The sequence below is a fragment of the Typopeltis vanoorti genome, chromosome 26 (assembly GCF_054136105.1).
Source record: "Typopeltis vanoorti isolate ZY-2024b chromosome 26, IOZ_Tvanoo_1.0, whole genome shotgun sequence".
Taxonomy (NCBI): domain Eukaryota; kingdom Metazoa; phylum Arthropoda; class Arachnida; order Uropygi; family Thelyphonidae; genus Typopeltis; species Typopeltis vanoorti.
Genome location: NC_143574.1, coordinates 15,060,964 through 15,083,383, shown reverse-complemented (window position 1 = coordinate 15,083,383; position 22,420 = coordinate 15,060,964). Strand labels below are relative to the sequence as shown.

Here is a 22,420-nt window from a genome sequence, read left to right as displayed (position 1 = left end):
AGGGATCTTGGAGTGTTAATAGATAGGAAGTTGGAGTTCAGAGGCCATGTGGCAAAGATTGCAAACACAACTAAAAAGATAATTGCAATGCTGAAACGAACGTTCACATGTAAAGATAGGGATGTTATTTTGCCTCTTTACAAGGCCTTGATAAGACCTCACTTGGACTATTGTGTGCAGGTCTGGTCTTCTGGTTTCCATTATATTCGATTCTGATATTGGAGACAGTACAAAGGAGAGTGTTAAAAATGTTATCAGGCTTGTGGAATACTGATTATGAAGACATATTGAGAATTTGTAGACTGCAGACACTAGCAAACAGGAGAAAGAGGGCTGATATGATTGAAACTTACAAACTTCAGGTCATACAGGAATTCAATTGATGGAATTTTTCAATTTATGGAGAGTAGGGAAAGGATGAGATGGCATCCTTGGAGGCTGAGAATGAAGGCCACCAAGAAGGGTGTGGTGGCTAGATTTTTTTCTCAGAGGGTGGTGCGTGGTTGGAATGGATTGCCTTTGGATGTTGTGAGTGCAAGCAGTGTGAATGAATTCACAGTGCTTGCATCCTACACACCTACACATACACCAGTATGATAACTGGTGTGTGTAGTATGGGCCTCCCTCGATGAGACTGACTCCCTGGAGGTCTCTCTTCATAATAATAATTTATTTATTTCATATCCAAACACAAGTGCTACAATATTATTTACAACAAATTAGGATAGATTACAAATGAGAACAGCTTAAATTTGATAGGTGAATTATACAGTAATTATACATAATTAAACTATGAAAAAGCTATACATAAGTTATATACAATACATATGGTCAGATGTTCCTCCAGTATCTTGAGCAATCAACTGCTTTTTCTATGCAGGATATAAGGTCCTCTTTTGTGCAAGGTGATTGAAGAAAGGGACAAGAAAGAAGATGTTCCATGGACTGGGTTGTCCCACACTCACAGTTACCTGGTCCAACGAGGTAGCCCTATTTGATGAGGTTTGGTTTGCAGCGTCCTGTTGTTCAGAGTCTGCTGAGGCTTTTCTAAGTATTCCAGTCCAAGTGGGCACGACATGGAAGATGTTTGGCTGTTGGAATACCAGTATTATTCTCAGAGTATAGTGTACGCCAGTGTTGAAGTCTTGTCTCTGGAGGGTTTTTAGGTGGTTCAACAGTTGTCAAGAAGCTATGTGGGGATCTTAGTCTTTGGGGCACTGTAGTCTGGCCAAATAGTGGGTGACGTTCATCATTCATTTGTCTGTTTCTTTTGTCAGCTAAGAATGCAGAGCTTAGAATTGAAGGGGGGGGGGGGGGTGTAATACCAGCCAAAATATACAAGTCTTTTAGTGGTGTTGGTTTTAGGCATCCTGTAATTAAGCAGCGCTTTCATTCAATGCTGGGTCCAGTTTTTCAGTATGGCAGGATCTGGACCATACCAGGCAGGCATATCCAGCAGAAGAATAGCAAAGTGCCAAGCAGAAATTCTCAGTGTGCTAGGGTCTGCACCCCATGAGGTGGTAAGCTTTCTTAGTATGTTGTTTCTTGCATTCACTTTTGACTTTGTTTTTTCTACGTGTGCTTCATATGAAAGGGTGCGATTGAGAGTCACACTGAGGTAGATTGGATTCCAGGAATGTTCTAACTCAGAGCCCTCCCAATAAATCTGTAGCTTCCTGTTCGCTTCCTTATTGTTAAGGTGGAAAAGGCCAGTCTTGGTTTTCAAGGGGTTTGGTTTAATTGATTGCTGCTATAATATGTCGTTAGACTATTTAAGGCAAGTGATAGAGTAGTTTCAATGGACTTTAAATTTTTGACTGAGTAGCTATGGCAAAGTCATTAGCATAGATAAAATATCTAGTTCCTGAAAAGATGGGGAGATCATTGACATAAATGTTGAAAAGTAATGGTGATAACACACTTCTCTGGGGGAGGCCATTTTTTGGGGGATGTCAGCGGCTCTTCCTACCACCAGGTCCACAAAAAAGTGTCTGTTTTCCAAGAGTGATTGGATCAGGAGAACAAGGTGATAGTCTTTAATACCACTTTCCTTCATGATGTGATCCATATAGATAATGAATAACAGAGGGGATAATGTACATCCTTGTCTCACACCAGATTTAACATTAAACCATCTTCCTGTACTTTCTTCAATTCTAACTGCTGACCTAATAGCTTCTCTTTGCACCTTGTCAAATGCCTTTTCCAGATCGCAGGAACTTAAATACAGATCTTTGTTACATTCCCATGATTTATCAATTATTTGTCGTAAGGTGAAGATCTGATCCTGACAGCCTCCATTTGGTCTGAATCCAGCTCGTTCTTCACCAAGCTTTTCTTCCACAATTACTATCAACTGTTTCTCAAGTATGCTTGCATAAATCTTACCAGGAACACTCAGTAGAGAAATACCTCTAATTCTCACATTCAGTTTTATTTCCCTTTTTATATATGGGTACTATGAGAGCTCTACTCCAATCATCAGGAATTCGTCCCTCTGTCCAGGCCTTCTGAACTATGCAGTGCAGCCACTGTAAGACTTTTATATGCCATACTTCAGCATTTCTGGTCGAATATCATCTACTCCTGCTACCTTTCCACATTTAAACCTTTAATGACTTTTTCTACTTCAAATAGGGATATATATTCCTGACTGCATACCTGTTCAGTGTTTTTTTACCACTGTGCTGTCAGTGATTGTTTCATATAGGAAATTTTTGAAGTAATTACTCCATACTCAAGGATATCTTTTTCTCCAGTTTTTATATCACCTTTATCATCTCTAATTCCTTTTACAGCACTCTTTCCTCCATTTCTAAGCTTCTTCAACAACCTCCAGAATATTTTGCCACCGTCTTGATATTTATTTTCTATGTTCTTCCCAAAGTCCTGCCATGACTTTTGTTTAGCTAGTTTTATACATTGTTTAGCTTTCTTACATTTGTCTCTGTATTCTCTAAGAGCACAAGATGACTTATTTGACAGGAACTTTTGATATGCTTTCTTCTTTTCCTTCACTGCCTCTTTAACTTCCTGTGTCCACCATGGAGTTCTGATTTTTCTATCCTTGCAGACAACCTCACTACATTCAATATGAAATTCAATTTTATCCTGCTCAAAACTAAATAGCGATCCTTCCAATTTCAAATCCTCTGTACACTTTGGTGTCTTGCACTGGTGGAAAAACATCACTATCAACAATAACATAGTCAATGAGACTTTCTTATTCCTTGTCTCTTCTCTCCATGTGAATTTGTGCACATTTTTATGTTGGAAAATGGTGTTAGTAATAACCAGTCCATGTCCTGAGCAGAAATCCAACAAGTATTTGCCATTATTATTAGCTTTGCTCTTTTCTCCAAATTTTCCCAAAATATTTTTGTATGTCTGACAATCATTTCCTACTCTGCTATTTATATCCCCAACAAGGACCAACTTTTTCTTTTTCATTGTGTCAGCTGCTTTCTCTAATGCCTCAAAAAATTCCTCCACTTCTACCTTAGTAGAACCATAGGCACAAATAAGTCTCACTATCCAGTTTCCCATTCTGATATTTGCCCACATCACTCTACTTGAAACTGCCTGCCATTCAAGAAGATTAGCCTCGTATTTAGTGTTGAATACTATGGCTACTCCTTCTTTTCATTGATTTCCATTGTCTGAATATAACATTTTGCATTTGCCTTTGCATTGCCGGCCTGGTTGACCGAGTGGTTAGCGTATCCACTCTCCAGCCAAAAGGCTGTGGGTTCAAATCCTGCCGTGGGCATGGGTGTTTGTGATTGTTTGTGAAAGTACTAGTGGTTGTAGTTGGCATTGGTGATGTTGTACCATCATTTTTTATTTTGGTTTAAGCCAATAAGAATACAATTTGGTTGGCTAAATCCCAAATTGCCAGCCCATCCCCATTCGTTCAGTATCCAGGTAGATACCAACAGCATGTACCACGAGAAGGTGAGGATTAGGTCAGAAGCCCTGTCAGTTCTCCGCATTCCTTTAAAGGCTATGTGGAGGTCTCCTCTCAGTAATACAGCTTTGACCCTTAAGCACCTCTTAAAAGTAAATATATGATCTTAAACTAGCTCTGTAAAGATAACAGTGTACAATATGTCTTTCCTCTGCAGGAAAAATGGAGTCATTTTCAAAATACACATGTATTCAGTAGCTGAAACACCTGATCTTCTGAATTAGTTCAGATAAAATGTGTGTGTGTTCAATAATTTTAATGACTTAAACCACCGAGATAATTAAGAATAAAGTTTAATAATACTACTAGTTTCGTTGGTAAGCCAACTTTATCAGGTGTCAAAGTACAAAGGAATATACAAAAAAGACCGACAGAAACATTACACACTAACAACAACAGAGTTATCAAAACCTGTAGTTAAGTTTAAATTGGAGGCCGCGCTTCAGTTCTAGCTAGATTTATACGCGTGCATGTGATCTCGTGAGAACACCAGCACTGAACAACACAGCTAAGTAAATCTGGCAAATTGTAATTAAGGTTGCTAGAATTGAGGACGATTTTTTTTTTTACTCCAAGACAAGTCTTTCAAGTTCATTGTAACATTTGTGAATATTAGAAGTTCGATTCCAGTCTATTTGGTGTTGGCAGCCTTCATCAGAGTTTACAGAGAACAAGACGTGGCTGGCGATGGTGCTGGCTCAGATTCTATCATAAGAGATGTCTCTTTTGTGCTCTTCAAGACGGAGAAGGATTGATTTATCAGTTTCTCCGTAGTAAGGTTTATCACAACTACAAATAATTCTGCATACTCCTGGGAACTGAAGATGGTGATATTTTTCTTTAGGCTGACTAAGGATAGATTGGAGTTTAGGTAAAGAAGAGAAGCACATTTTGATGTTGAATGTTTTTAAAATTCTAGCCAGTTTGGGGGAGAGGGAACTAATGTAAGGCAAGGAAATGTAAGGTCTGGGTGTAGTAGAATCTTCAACAGTGAAAAAGAAGTTTCTCAATACTTTTTTGGAGTGAAACCATTATTGATAAAGGTCCTTTTGAGGAAATTAAGTTCATTTTGAAACTCTTTGTCGTCTGATTATAAGGATCTGGCCCGATGCGCAAGAGTAGATATAATGCCATATTTCTGAGGAGGGTAGTAGTGAGAGGATGCGTGAAGGTATCTATCTCTATGTGTTGGTTTCCTGAAGATTGAAATTTTAATATTATCAGTACTCCTGGTTAGCTTTGTCTAAAAAAGAAAAACAATTGTTAACTCCTAGCTTGGAGGTGAATTTAATGATGTGATGAAAGTTATTTAGATGATCCCAGAAAGTTATCTAGGCTGTGTTCCCATATAAGAAAAACATCGTCAATATAATGGAGCCAGATTTTAGGTTTCAGTGTGGCCGAACAAATTGCTTTTTCTTCAAAGTCCACTCACCATTACCCTCCTCAGAAATATGGAGAAGAGCCATCTTGAATAGCACAAAAGAGACATGTCTTATGATAGAATCCGAGCCAGCACCCTCGCCAGTCACGTCTTGTTCTCTGTAAACTCTGATGAAGTTCGACAACACAAAACAGACTGGAATCGAACTTCTAATATTCACAAATGTTACAATGAACTTGAAAGACATGTCCTGGAGTAAAAAAAAAAAAAAAAAACTTCCTCGATTCTAGCAACCTTAGCTACAATTTTCCAGATTCGCATAGCTCTGCTGTTCGGTGCTGCCTCGCCAGCCGCGTCTTGTTCTCTGTAAACTCTGATGAAGGTCGACAACACAAAATAGACTGGAATCGAACTTCTAATATTCACAAATGTTACAATGAACTTGAAAGACATGTCCTGGAGTAAAAAAAAAAATCTTCCTCGATTCTAGCAACCTTGGCTACAATTTTCCAGATTCGCATAGCTCTGCTGTTCGGTGCTGGCATTCTTGCAAGATCACACGCACTCATATAAATCTAGCAAGAACTGAAGTGCGGACTCCAATTTAAACTTAACTATAGTTTTTGATAGCTCTGTTGTTGTTAGTGTGTAATGTTTCTGTCAGTCTTTTTTGCATATACCTTTGTACTTTGACACCTGATGAAGATGGCTTACCAACGAAACTAGTAGTGTCCTTATTAAACTTTATTCTTAATTATCTCGGTGGTTTAAGTAATTAAAATTATTGAACGTGTTCATAAACCGAGTCAATCTGCATACGAATAATATATATATACAGGGTGTTCGGGATAAATTTGACATATTTATAATTAATTATATTTTTCCGTAAGTTACATGTATTAACACACACTTCTCTTCATTTAAAAGTTTGGACCCTTCTTCATTCATATACAAGATGTCAGAAAGGATGGATAGCTGGAACCCACCTGAATCATGGAAGAGAATAACTTGTATCATGATGATTCGTGCCCGCCATCAAAATAAGGATATTACGACTGCTGCCCAATGCTCCCTGAATACAGTAAAAACAATCAGGCATGAACTAGAGACTTGCAATGGTGACTACGAGGATGTAGCAAGAAGAAAGATCCCTAGCAGACGATCTGATTGCGTTCGTACAGCAGAATTCCTCGCAAATCTGCAGGAACAGGTGTTGAAGAACCCTGGCATTGGAATTCGGGCTTTGTTCGTGGAGTTGCTAACTGTAGTCAAGCCCTGGATAACAAGGGTAGCCAATGGTAGGCCGTATGTATGGCAGCAGGATTCGGCCCCTTGCCACACCTCTGGGAAAAGTCAAAAATGGTTGTCTGAAAATTTCTACGACTTCACCAGTCCAAATGTTTGGCCTCCAAACTCCCCAGACCTTAACCCCATGGATTATTTTGTATGGGGCGCAGTTGAAAAAGACACCAATCGCACTTCCAGTAATACAAAAGCCCAGTTAATGGATAAAATTAAAACAGTTTTTGCGGCCCTTCCCAGGGAGACTGTAGCATCAGCTTGTTCGAGGTTCCGAAGCAGAATTGAAGCTGTGATCGATGCTAATGGTGGTTATTTTGAGTAAATCTTGTTGATAGTATTGTAATTAACTCTGCCTGTAATGTTTTTTTGTCAATTCATTAAATTTAATAGATACAAAGAAGATTTTCTTTTTCCTTACGAAACTGTCAAATTTATCCCGAACACCCTGTATATATATATATTATCACATCTGGATGGGTGTCTTAGTGCACAGAAAAATAGTGGATGGTTTGCAGAATAAACATCCTTGAATATGGTGCCATTTATCCTAAATCAACCTATTCCATGTTTTGTAAATATTAATATTCCATCAACAGAATCTGCAGTATCTAAGTAAGAAAGAACTACAACTTTTTAAGACGCAACAGAAATATCACCGATCAGTAAAATATTACTTTCACTGTAAAATAATAAAAATATTATGAAAATCTAATTAAAACCTAAATAAATAACTCATAAATACATAAAATTATATTTTGTGAAATTTATTTTGCACTATTTACTTTTCATATATTGGTATTAATGCAATATTATTTCAATTTTCTAGCAAGTGACATTTTCAGTGAATTTTTTCTGCGATGAACAGTTCACGCAATGAATTTTCCCTGCGATGCATTGTCCGTGAACCAGATTGAAGACTTGTATATGGAAATAGCCTTTAGGCTATTTCCATATACAAGTAGCCTAAAGGTATCACACCTTATTACTAAAATACTCTGAATTAGAGACAGATGTTGAAAGTTTTTCCACTTGGTTATACTATAAATTAAAGTTGCCAAGAAATTATTTTCTTGGTTTAATCCTTTATCTAAGTGTAAGCAAACAAAGTTTGAGAGTGAAGTAATTTCATACTAAGGCAAGAAATGTGAAGTCATTAGCCTCTAAAGGTTGGTCGATTGATAGAGCCTCTGCTACTAATGGCTTGCAAAAAGTTAAAAGTTAGTTTGAGCATGGTTAGTAGTTGGAAGGGATCAATCGTTCGATACTGTTGGCAGTCTCCCTTGATGAGTCTTTGGACTCCCTGGAGGTGTCACATATTAATAATAATAATAATGCTGGCCTCACCAATGAGCAGGCTGTGAGTTTTTGGATGCTGGTATGGCACAGATGCTTGTGAATGTTTTTAGGTGGTAAATGAATTCCATCATCAGTGTGTGACCACTGGCATGCTGACTAGAGTCCTGAATCGACTTGATTCATGTTTCGGTCTCTGGAGAAGAATTTATGGATTGTTTAATCATATAAAAAATGGCAGTCTCCCACCATGACAGGCCTATTTAACAAGCTATTAAAGAAAAACTTTTTTCCAGGGAGGGTTAGAAATACACTTGATAATGTATTTCTGACCATGGGAATGAATGTTTTGTGAACATCCATTCCATGTCAGCACTCTAGCAAACTCATCTCTTTGGTCACTATAGATTAAAAATGAATATTTATTGTATCAATTTCTTAAAATTATATTCAAATAGCTTAGCAAAAATAATACCTTATTGTTTGTAGACATGTCCATGTTTCACAGCTCCAAAGCTTCAATTCTTGATTATTATCGGCTCCAGTTATAGCAAATTTCCAAAACTGGACACTGAAAAAAGTACAGAAATTTAATGCTTATTATTTTACTTATTACAAAAACCTTGTTAAATAATTCACAGAAAAGGGACTTCTTATGAGAGAAGTCCTTTTTAGGTACTATTTATAAAAAGATTGAGAATACAGCCATGGGCTCTAGCCAATTATTACAGCAATTTGAAAAACATGCTCTTGATACTGCTATTCTCAAACCTATCTGGTTAAGATATATCGATATGTTCTCTCTTTGGCCACATGGCTCAGACACAGATACCTTCCTTCCTCCATCTCAACAGGCAGCACCTCAGAATCGAGTTAATTATAGAAAAAGAAAATAATAATAGCCTGCCTTTTCTAGATACTCTAATTACCCATTTATCCAATGGCACCATTTCTTTCTCAATTTAAGAAAACCCACCCACACAGGTAGATACGTACACAAACTTTCCCCATCATCTCCCCTCTCAACAATATGGTGTTAAGAAAACCCTTGTTAATAAAGCCTCAATCTCTATTCTACCAAGACTGATCTTATTGAACTCTCCTTTAATAACCAGACTTTCCTGTCCAATGGCTGCAATGCCAAAAAAAATCAACAAATGAATTGTTCTTTCCATCTGCTCACATCATTCTCAACATGCTGACTATAGTAACATTATCATTGTTCATTATATCCATGTCACCTCAAAAAAATAGCCAGAACTTTATAAAAGTACAATCTCTAGATGGTATTCGAACCTTATCTAAAGCTGGCTACCCTCATCCACTCTCCCAAGGATCCTCTATCTCCTCTATCAGTTCCAGGTATTTACAAAGTTCCTTGTTCCTGTAACTTATTTTATTATGGTCAAACTGAGAGATCTGTTAACATCTGCTTAGAAGAAGATAAAAAATACATCTGTTGCCATAAGTATGGCCATTCAGGGCTTGCTGACCATGCCTTGGATGCCTTGCACAAAATCAAATGGAAAAAACAACTATGCTTCACCATGAAAAATATAAATTTGAAAGTCTTTTTTTTAGAATCAGCAGCAGAATTAAAAAACTGACCTAATCTTAATAAATATGGTTGTATTAAACTTACCAAAATTAGGGACTTTAATTCTTAGGCCTCCTGCCCAACATAGCTAAGGCTAGCCAACAGTACCCATAGAGGGAACTCTTCATAGAACATTAGGCTTTTGGACTAATCTTCTCCACTTACTGTTTGTGAAAATTTGTGCATGTTTTTGCAATTTTAATACTGTTTTAATACCTTGACAATGACAGATAAAATATAAGAGTGATTAACGTGTTGTTTATTTATTTATACGAGCTGTATTTATTCTATTAAACCACATAATGAATTCAAATCAGCACATAAGTCTAAATAGTCACATGGTGAGCTAATCCACTTTATTAATACTGATTCATAACTATCATGTTCTCTCTCTCTGGAGTTGATGGCCAGTCTGGAAGAGTGGCACTGAAATGCAGAAGAATACTGGAATCATGTAGTTATGAACAAATATGAACAAAGTGGATTTAGAACAAGTGCTCAACATCCTATATGTAGTTAAATAGAGAAGGGCCCTAAAACCACTGATTTGAAAGTGACAGATTTTGATAATCTGCCATGTTTTACAGAACAGTCCTAATCTAGTATGGATGCTTTGATGTTGGGTTATTACTCATTTAATGTTATATATATATAAGAAACATATGTATAAAGAATTACTAAGTTTATTTAGCTAATTATTATACTATAGCATTTTTTTTTGCCTTGTCACCAAAACATCTTCATAAGCATAAAGAAATACAACTAAGCATGTGCACAGGCACGAGCACACACACACTAGCAGGAAGGCATGATCTTATAGCCCTAACTGGCACTCTCTGCAGAAGTGGTGAGGAAAACCTGCTGAGGGTCGCAAAATACAAGTCTCTCATAGTTTAGGAGAAGTGATGCAGTTCAATTTGGTCAGATTTGGTGGTTGTTCTCATGCTATGTAAGATTCTAAAAATAAGCTCTCTCTCTCTCATTTATATCTGCTACTGTACAAAAGGGAAGTTTTCGTTCCATTGAATCTAGTGATTTGTATCCATGGCATAGTCTGAAACACCAGAACAGCTGTAGTGCAGGTAATGGACATAGTTTCTGCATTCCTCCAGATGGCATTAGCAGATTCTTCCAGAAACATGAGGAAACCAATATCTGTCAGGAGGAATAAAGAAACACATCCATTACTTACACCATAGTTATTCTGGTGTAGCAGACCATGCATCATGGACACAAATCACAGGATACAATGGATCAACCCCCCCCCCCCTTATTTTTATACAAAGCAGATATAAATCTCAGAGATTTCTAGAATCTGACACAGCATTACAATATTCAGAAAATCTGAACAAATTTGGCTGCCTCATTTTACATGAAATATGAGAGAGCATTATTTTGAGACCTTCAGCAAGTCTTCCTCACTGTATGGAGTACAGTGAGGAAGTGTGCATGCTTATTTGTATTTAATTTTTTTTTTGTGTGTGTGCTTATGAAGATGCTTTGATGAACAAGGTGAAATACTGATGTGGTGATTTATTAGCTAACTAAATTTAATAATTATTATCTCTAAGTGCATGTTTTCTCTATTAAACATCCTAACTTTAACAAGTATGGATGTAAAACATTTTCAAGCATTTAGGAGACTAATTTTCATTTAAATCAACAACAACAACAAAAATAAAAGTTGCCACATATAGTCAAAATATCTGAATGCTTGCTTGATATACTACGTTCTTATTCAAATTACTTTGTTTACAATATCATTTTTATCCTTGACAAAGCCTCAGTTACTATTAAGCGAAATATTTGATTAAAATGCTGATTTTTCTTTTACCTCTCTGTTGTGAATAAACTATGAAAGTTCTTTATTAACATTTTGTACATGTCTAAATAAGTGCATTAGATTAATTAATACTAAGTGTTTAACAAAAGAACACCTTCCTAAAAACTCAATTATCAAAACAAACTGAAATATATGTACACATTTAAATAAAATTAAATACAATGGGATGTTTAAATTACAATTTTAATTGCATAAAATTGTCAGCCAAGCATCAAAGATATCTTCAGTATGAAAATTAAACAGGGAACATGTTGAAGACTCAAAAATAAGATTGTACCAGTCAGTCACTCACTCACTCTTACACACACACACACACACACACACACACACACACACACACACACACACACACACACACACACAAGAGCAATGCATGCCGTGTGTTTTTATGCTTATTGTCTCACATGAATTTATCTATTTGTATAGTAACGGCTTTTCAGTGTTTAATCAACTTTGTGATCCTTGTATTTACCAATCAAAAAAAAACTCTGAAGAAGCCACCAGTTCTATTTGGTGAAACTAGTAGGTGTATTCTTACTTAATATAATGATTAATAAATTTTCTGTTGTTTTATAGACCTCTATTATGCTAATAATCATCTACAGACTTCACATAACAATGTATAGAACATACATAATGAATCTAATGGCACACATGATTACCTACTTTATTATCAATTGCTTCTCTAATACTTTTTCTGATGCTGCTGTCAGCTGGTTGAAACAGGTAAAAGTTTGTTTATGAGGGTGGTCTGAAAAGTTCTTGGCCTAACAATGAAAAAACGAATTTATAATTTGAATTTTTTTTTTTAGTTTTCAACATAATCTCCCTTAAGACTAATATGTTTATTCCAGCGATGCTCCAGCACCATTATCATGTCCATGTAGTGGTTTTCAGTAAGATCTACAATCACCTCTTGATTTGAAGAAACACGTTGAACAGCGAGGAAGAGTTTTAGTTTTGGGAAGAGATAGAGTCAAATCTGGGGAATAGGGTGGATGTTCCAACAATTCATAGTGCATAGGCTATTTGATTCCCTTACGGAGTCTAGAATTCATTGAGGGTAGTCACTCACTCATTAAATATGCTTTTATCTATTAACTGCGTGTTTTTCAGACCAGTTCCGTCTATTCTGCTGGAGAAACATCCAGAATTTCTGCGAAAGAAAAACACTGGTCAGTTTCAATATGAAAAAGACCTAACTCTTCATCTAAAAAAAAAAAAAAATTTTTTTTTCCTGTGAATTAGGAATTAAATTGTGGAGAGAAGAGGTGACTAGTCAATGTACTTAAATAAACATATTAGAGGGGAGTGGAGGACCATGGAAATATCTAGAATGTAAACAGCAGCAATTATTCCTATGCAATTTCTGCAATCATCTCCGTCTCCTTTCTAAAATATAGATATAATCTTAGTTTTGGGAAGAGATAGAGTCAAATCTGGGGAATAGGGTGGATGTTCCAACAATTCATAGTGCATATCCTTTAATTTTCCCATTGCAAAACACTTTTGTGGGCAGGTGCATTGTCCTGATGAAAGATGAACAACCAATGAATAACCGACTTCTGTCCACTGATTTGACTACTGTTTGCATTCTGGTGGTGTGTAATGGTGAATCCAAGTCTCATCCATAGTTATAAATCGACACACAGAATCAGTTTTATTCTTGTTAAAACGCTCCAAGCACTGTTCGAAGATTTTCTTGCAAGTGCGTTTTTGATCTGCTGTGAGCAAGCGCAGCACTCATCTTGCGCAAAGCTTTTTTGTATTCAATTCTTCATGCAAAATTTATCCTACACGTTCTTTTAAAATGCGTATAGTCTCAGCAATTTCACGCACTTTGACTTGGCAGTCATCCAATACTATACCTTGCACTTGATCAATGACTGTCTTTGCTGCTATACAATGTGGAATTCCAGGAATGATGAACCAAGTTGGGATGACAACTGGAATACTGATGCTCCAAAAGTAGAATATAACAATGATGATGCTTGGGATGAAGAAGTTAATTCCGTTTCACATAATCGATATTCATCAAATTCATGGCAGTCTGGCAATGGATACAGTCGTAGAACTAATAGGTTTGCAAGATTTTTTTTTTTTTTTGTAATTCATCATATAAGAGAATAAGTCAAAGTATTGGCTATTTACATTTTTTTTTTTTTTCACGTGGTCCAATTGCTGAACATAAAACCTTATTTAAGATTAGTTAATCTCGAAGTAGTTAACTTCCTGAATTGTTCTTTAAGAGTGTGTATAATTAGATTTTTGTGTAGTCAGACTACAGTATATAGTACTGCTGTAGTGAAGCATGTATGAGTGAAATTACATGTTTAGAAATGGTCGTGTTAATGATATAATCGGGACATATATCTGTATCAATGACTTCTGAGAACATATGAAAAAGCATGCATATCAATAGATAGTGTAGATTTTTGTATCAAAAAAAAAAAAAAAAGTGGAGGTAGTGCATTTGTGGTTTCTCACCAAATCGAAAACATTTTAATTTTTAATTGATAGTTTGTGCATTTTCAATTTGTCTTATTAGTTTTGGTTAAAATGAAATGCAAATATAAATAAAGGAGATAATGGGAATATACTTTAATAAGAATAAGAGTATTGCATATACATGTTTTGATGTCTCATATCCAACAGCTTCTTCAGGTAGTTGTCATTATACTAGATTTATGGTCTCAACTATCATTTGTGATTAAAAAAAAAAACAAAAAAACTAATAACATTAAAATTCTATGTTTCGTCCTTTGCATTAAGGTAGGATGCTTATAATTTAACATGTTGACTTCGGGAAGTTTTTTGCACGTTTATCGTACTGATGGGACTTCACATTACTGTTTATGTGCTGCTTCCATGTCAGGCTGTTGGATGGCCTGATTCAGTTTAATTTTTTTTTTTTAATTTTTACCATAATTTTTATATTTTATCCACACATGTATACACTGTACCAGTGTGTATGTATATTTCGAAAGTTGCAGCACCCCCATGATTTCAAGCCATGAGCTCCCATTGCGTATGAGGGTCATTTCAAAAATGCACACTGCACCTGTAGCAAATGAGATGATCTAACAATATCCACCTTTACATCATTTGCACATGGAACTAAGTGAAAACTCATGCATTCATTTTATTGGATTCTCAAACTGCAAAATTTAACTTCAAAATGGAAGAACTTGATTTCATCAAATATCATGGATTTTATATTATAATGCAAGGCCACATATTTCACGTAAAGTATTTGATCTTATAGAAAAGTATGGATGGCGAGTTCCTTCTATGTTTGGTTACAAAATATGGCTAGATCCATAATACTCTTTATTTTAATATCTGGCTTATGTCAAATTGAAGACTTTTGGCTCTATATTTTAGAGCCTCATTATTATGATCAATAAATGCAGAAAAAAAAATAATGGAGTTCATGGCATAACATGCCAGTGTCATAAATTATATATCAAAGAAAATCATCGACAATATAAGCAGTACAGCACAACAGATCTGAAAACAAATCTGAAAAAAAAAAAAAACCAACTCAACATCACCAGAGTTAAAGATCGGTAATATCAACGTAAGAAGCCTGAATGGCAAAGAAATGGAGCTAGCTGAGGAATTAGATAAGTACCAGATCGACATAATAGGGGTGATTGAAACAAAAAAGACAAAAACTGGTGAGATCTTTCTGAGCAATAAATACAAAATGTTATATTCAGGCAATAATAATCAAGGAAAAGAAGGAGTAGCCATAGTATTCAACACAAAATATGAGGTTAATCTTCTTGAATGGCAGGCAGTCTCAAGTAGATGATGTGAGCAAATATGAGAATGGGGGAACTGGACAATGAGACTTATTTGTGCCTATGGTCCTACAGAAGGTTCTACTAAGATAGAAGTGGAGGAATTTTTTGAGGCTCTAGAGAAAGCTACTGACACAATGAAAAAGGAAATGTTGGTCCTTGTTGGGGATCTAAATAGCAGAGTAGGAAGTGATTGTCAGACATACAAAAATGTTTTGGGAAAATTTGGAGAAAAGAGCAAAGCTAATAATAATGGCAAATATCTGTGGGATTTCTGCTCAGGACATGGACTGGTTATTACTAACACCATGTTCCAACATAAAAATGTGCACAAATTCACATGGAGAGAAGAGGCCAGGAATAAAAAAAGTTTCATTGACTATGTTATTGTTGATATTGATGTTTTCTTCCTGGTGCAGGACACCAGAGTGTACAGAGGATTTGAAATTGGAAGTGATCACTATGTAGTCTTGAGCAGGCTAAAATTGAATTTCATATTGAAAAGAATAACATGTAAGAAAGTTTTAAAGCAAATAAAAGTTGAGCAGCTCTCAGATGTGAACTGTAGACTAAAATACACAAAGATTATTGAAGAAAAAATGAAAGAGTTTGAGAACAGGAATCAAACCTTGGAGATTCAGTGGCAAACCCTGAAGAAAACATTGATTGATTCTGCCAGAGAGGCATGTGGTGAGGTTGTCTGCAAGGATAAAAAAATCAGAACTCCCTGGTGGACACAGGAAGTTAAAGAGGCAGTGAAGGAAAAGAAGAAAGCATATCAAAAGTTCCTGTCAAATAAGTCAGCTTGTGCTCTTACAGAATACAGAGTCAAATGTAAAAAAGCTTAAACACTGTGTAAAACTAGCTAAACATAAGTCATGGGAGGACTTTGGCAAGAATATAGAAAATAAATATCAAGAAGATGGCAAAATATTCTGGAGGTTGTTGAAGAAGCTTAGGAATGGAAGAAAGAGTGCTATAAAAGGAGTTAGAGATGATAAAGGTGACATGAAAACGGGAGAAAAAGATATCCTTGAAGTATGGAGAAAACTTTGAAAAACTGCTAAATGAAACAAGCAGTGATGACAGCACAGTGGTAAAAAACACTGCTCAGGCATGCAGTCAGGAATACATATCCATACTTGAAGTAGAAAAAGCCATCAAAGGCTTGAAATGTGGAAAGGCAGCAGGAGTAGATGATATTTGACCAGAAATGCTGAAGTATGGTGGTATAAGAGTCTTACAGTGGCTGCATTGCATAGTTCAGAAAGCATGGGCAGAGGGACAAATTCCCATTGATTGGAATAGAGCTCTCATAGTACCCATATATAAAAAGGGAAATAAAACTGAATGTGAGAATTACAGAGGTATTTCCCTACTGAGTGTTCCTGGCAAGATCTATGCAAGTATACTTGAGAAATGGTTCAGAAGAACTGTGGAAGAAAAGCTTAGTGAAGAACAAGCTGGATTCAGGCCAAATAGTGGCTGTCAGGATCAGATCTTCACTTTACGACAAATAGTCGAGAAAGCATGGGAATATAACAAAGATCTGTATTTAAGTTTTGTCGATTTGGAAAAGGCATATGACAAGGTGCCAAGAGAGAAGCTATTCAATACGCTGCAGTTATATGGTGTGAATGGGGCATTATATCAAGCAATACTTAGTCTTTATTTGAGTTGTAAGTCAGCAGTTAGAATTGAAGGAAGTACAGGAAGATGGTTTAATGTTAAATCTGGTGTCAGAGAAGGATGTACATTACCCCTCTGTTATTCATTATCTATATGGATCACATTATGAAGGAAAGTGGTATTGAACATGATATCAAAATGTCAATGTCAGCTCTTTGCTTTATGCGGATGATGTTATACTTCTAAATAAATCCGCTACAAGTCTGAAGATTCTCTGACTAAATTGAATGGCTGTTGTAATAGATATGGTATGAAGGTCAGCAATAAAAAGACAAAGACAATGAAAATAGGCAGAATCATTGAAAATGTCAACTGTGTTATGAATGGAGAACCTGTGGAACAAGTAAAACATTTCAGCTACTTAGGTGCGATTTTTACTGAAGATGGTAAATTAAATATAGAAATAGACAACAGAATCAGCAAAGCTGGTATGGTGGGAAGTCGATTGAATAAATTCATATGGAATAAGAGAGAAATTAGTTGGAACACTAAATTAGCTGTATACAAGACAGCGTTCAAACCAGTTTTAACTTATGGATCTGAGAGCTGGGTCAGAAGTAAAACACTTGACCAAAGACTAGAGACCACAGATATGAGAGTCCTGAAAAAGATTATAGGTGTGAACAGATGGCATCAATGGCAATATCATATTAAAAACGAGGATATTAGGAAAGAACTTGACATTGTCAGCATCCAGGAATGCGTTAGCAGAGCTAATCTCAGGTGGTATGGTCACCTAAACAGAATGGGCGAAGAAAGATTAGCAAAACAAATGTTCTCATCCAGGTTGGCAGCAAAACGACCCAGAGGTAGACCAAGATATAGATGGATTGATACGGTACAAAGTGCCTTAGAGGATAGAAATATAAGATCTGATAATGTTGGAGTCTTGACAAGTAACAGACTGATTTGGAAGAAAATTGTAGATAGGAAGTTAGTAATAATGTAATTTTTTTCATGTAGTACTATCATATCCTGTACACCCCTTGAGGGTACATGACAGGAATTTGATGATAAATGCAGAAAAAAAAAATAATGGAGTTCATAGCATAACATGCCAGTGTCATAAATTATATATAAAAGAAAATCATCCACAGAATAAGCAGTACAGCACAACAGAGACAGCGATTAAAGAATCAAACATTACGGGAGTTTTGAGATGAAGAACAAACAGAAATAACTAGAATAAGACTGAATAACTGGAAGAAGAAGAAACAGCTCAGAATGGAGTAAAACTCAACAGTTACTTCACTTTTATTGCAAAGATGTATTCTGAAGGCCATGAAATATGCATATCTCAACGTCTGCTCTATTATGTAAAAGTATCATGTACTTTTACATAATAAGTCTGCTAGTACATAATAAATGCTAGTACATTTATTATGTACTAGCATCAAAACTAATAATTCATTAACAGGTTAGTTCATAGTTGTAGGCGTAGGTTTCTGTGGTTTAACAGTTCATAAGAAAGGTTCTGGTAATTGGACCACATGTTTATTAAGGTAAATAGCAATAAAAAATAAAAATAAAAAAAACCGACAAGTTTTGTAAGTCGTTTGACTTACATCTTCAGGGGTCAAAGATAACTAAAAGTTTAAACACAAGAAATTAGAAATTACTCAAAATAGTTCATTCCATGCAGTATTTAATTTTTTTCAATGTAAGACATGTTTGTTTTTTGCCAGAGTACATTATGGCAAGTGGAAGTTGTATGGTATGCTAGGCCTGATTTGTGAACATATAGAATAGTTCATCACAACCACATATAGAATAGTTCAGACCACCACAACTGCATAGAATGAATTATTTTGAGTAATTTCTCATTTCTTGTGTTTAAACTTTTAGTTACCTTTGACCCCTGAAGATGTAAGTCAAATGACTTACGAAACTTGTCGGGTTTTTTATTTTTATTTTTTTTTTGCTATTTACCTTAATAAACATGTGGTCCAATTACCGGAATCTTTCTTATGAAAGGTTAGTTCATATATAAATCTCTTATTCAGTGCCACCTGAAGATAGAGGATTTTGCTCAATAGTATCTCAATAAAAAAGTTGAGTTCAAATTTCTGGTTTGTATAAAATTGTATAAGTTACTCATAACAAGAATGCAATAATAACATCTATGAGAACCATGAGAATCCATTCAGTCATACATATAAATGAAATACGTACTCTGGAGTTGGATTTTTGTGATTATCTAAGAAGAATAAAGATGACAGTGGTTTCCCTTCATGAGGTATCCACTGATGAAGGCACCTAAAATCAGTAAAATATATAATTAATTTTCATTAAGATATTTTCGGAACAGATACATAATTCTTTTTTGATGACATTAATGCTTTTATAACTGTATTTTAATGATAAATTTATTTAACAAAATAAAATATACATTAATTATAATGTTAACTTTAATTTTATAATTAATAATGGGAAAGGTGTGAGAACATTAAGAGACTGTGTGTCAGTAAAAAAGCTCAGGAACCTGTTATACACAATATCCAGAATATTTTACAGAGAAACTGAACCCTTGACTTAATAGTTATTCCTACTTTACTAGCTTCATAAGAAAAGTTATAAACCTTTTTCCTTTTTTCTCTCTCCTGTAGTAGTGTCCAACTTAACATCTTTATTATGAAGATTTTCAAATTTTATTTTATGACCAAATGGATTTAGTTTTTGAAGGTCCAAATATTTAAAAGAGAAAAACTAGTTATGTTGAGCATATTGTGTACTGTTGCTAATAGGTACAAAGATAATTCAACCAGTATCATGCATTCTTGATAAAAATTTCCTGTAAATAGTGCATACTTTATTTTTCTTAAACATGAATCTCACCCATGAAACAGAGTAAACCTATTATACATTTAATACTCAGATAACAAGAAATGCTGCTCTAGACAGACCAAACATGGTACTTTTTCTGGCCACTTCAAGCCAGGAGTACATAAGTCTCACACCAGGCTGATGAAATGAATCTACCATCTATATTACAACTGATATATGCTAGCTCTTCTGGGCAGATAGGAGTGCTAACTGGTGCTTAATAACATACATGACATATCCCATTTTTACAACAGAAATAAAGCTGGATAAACAGATTGCAAAATCCAAATTCAATGTTTACAACAACTAAGATACTTTTTTTTAAAGAAACTTGTTTAACAGAATACCTGAAATAAAAAAAATAATTTAAATTATTTTTTGATGATGGAAATAATGCACCATCTGACATTTCCCATTCATAACAGTGAATTCACAGTATTGAACATGCTAATATTTCACTGGTTTTCTAACTAGCAGAGCACAAATTACAACTGTGGTGACTGACAACACTCAATTAAAATGTTATGGAAACTATTCAAATTGTAACTGAAAAGAAACTAATGTCTTATAAAGGTGTCCCGTGTCCCTATGGCCAGATAACAGCAACAATGATTTGGAGAAGATTGTGCTAATGTGGTCCCTGATGCTGATTCTAAAAATAGTCTCTCAGACCTGCAGTGGCTTCTGTAACACACTTGTCTTCTTTCATTTAATTCTATGTGATGGAATATCCAGAGCATAGTAGTCATGACTTGCCATTCATATTTGACTGTCTTTGTGAGATACTAATTTAGTATCAGCATCAGCTAAGAGGCACTCATCTAATCTCAACAAGAATGGCTAGATTAATTTACTAAAGATCAGAGAGAAAGTCACCGTATGACCACATTAGCACAAACTTCTCCAAATTGACTTCACTGTCATCAAGCTCCTAGAGGGCACCTTAGGACATTAGTTCTTTTTCAGTCACAATTTGGGTTGTTTCCATAACATTTGTGTACTATGTGTCACCACAGTTGTAATTTGTGCTCTGATGATGCGTCTTAGAAAAACCAGTGAAATACTACCAAGTAATTAACAACTGTTTCTTCTTCTAACATGGTTTATGCCCCATAGTCTGTTATGAATAACCATAAGAGGGCTTCACGGCACATAACAGAATAACTTGGCTTATGTTCATTTAACAGACTATTGCAACGAGTTGTTATATGCACATTTTTATTCCAATTCATACACCTGAATAAACTATCATGATGAATCTAAACTGTATTTATTCTATTAACGCACACTAATGTTAATGAAAATTAACTATTATTTAGATATTGGTCAAGTGTAGGTGAATAACTAATTTAATTACCAACTAGTTTCGCCGGTTTGAGCTGTTGGCTTCATCAGGGTACAATCAGGAAAGCAAAGAAACGAAAATTACAAGCTAAACCTAGACAAACCTCATTTCTTTGCTTTCCTGATTGTACCCTGATGAAGCCGACAGCAAGCCGGCAAAACTAGTTGGTAATTAAATTAGTTATTCACCTACACTTGACCAATATCTAAATAATAGTTAATTTTCATTAATCTTTGTGGTCAAGAATTAATAATTTCTAGCACACTAATGTTGTTTAATATTTTTATGAAATTATATATTACGAATGAAAACTCAATGGTAAAAATAACTACTTATTTGATTTCATTTAAATAACTTCCAATTTTGTTGTTAATAAGTAGTCTTACAGCATCTTAGGATAATTAAGTTTTCTAATAAAATATAAAATAAAATATAGCACAATAAAAGAACTTTCAACACACAAACCCATACCATTAAAAATGAAAGATAAAAGTGGCGATCTGAAAAGATAAATCTGAAAGGCAATCTGAATGGTGAAGTTAAAATTTCTGAAATTTGGAAGGACTATGTTAAAGAAATTTTTAAAATAGTTTAAATAGTTTCAATACAGAAGTTATCACTGAAAATTATGAAAAAAGTTTGGTATAAGTGAGGAGACCTCAAAAATATTAACAATGGAAACAGATGAAGAAATCAGACAAATGAAAACAGACAAAACTACGAGTACAGATGAAATACTGACAGAGTTTAGGAAGTATGGAGGATAAAAAAAAGCAAAGCATTTAATCAAAATGAAAAAAAAAAAGCAAAGCAAAAGTTATTCGACCAAGTGTTAAATTCTGAGGAAATTCATAATAACTGGAAATTTGGAAGAATAATTTCCATACAAAGCTGCACACAAGAAAGTGCAAATTACAAACCAATACCTTATTAAGTCACACTGTTTTGTCAAAATTAGACAAACAGAATTAATTAGGTTTGTCTAATTCTTATAGTCTTGAAAGAAGGGCAAATGGGATTTGGGGACAGGAGAGAGAGAGAGATCTACAATTGATGTAGTCTATACTCTTTGACAATTAGCTGAATTGATGTGTGTATGTGTGTGTGTGGGGGGGGGGATTCTTTACTGCTGTTTTATAGACTAAGCAGAAATAAATTGTCTGAAATTTTAGAAGAAAAAAATAAATAAATAGGAGAAAAAAAAAAAAAAAAAACACTCAATATCATCCTCCAGTACTACAAAAATAGGAAAATAAGAAAATTTAAACAGGTAAAATTTCTGAAATACCAGTTGAGAAGGGTGCATGCAGGGATGTAAACTTATCACCATATTTGTTTAACCTGTACTACCTAGAAGAACTAGTAAAAGAG

The 22,420-nt window shown here is 35.0% G+C and overlaps 1 protein-coding gene across 1 annotated transcript in view; it reads right to left on the bottom strand.

The window, feature by feature from the left end:
• Positions 1-22,420, bottom strand: part of LOC150092349 (enhancer of mRNA-decapping protein 4-like) — a 406,953-nt gene that overhangs the window by 201,340 nt on the left and 183,193 nt on the right. The window contains exons 9-10 of the mRNA XM_090414848.1: positions 19,054-19,137; positions 8,422-8,517 (exon numbers count right to left, since the gene is read on the bottom strand). Coding sequence (XP_090270974.1) covers positions 8,422-8,517; positions 19,054-19,137 — 180 coding nt within the window. The remainder of the gene's footprint in view (positions 1-8,421; positions 8,518-19,053; positions 19,138-22,420) is intronic.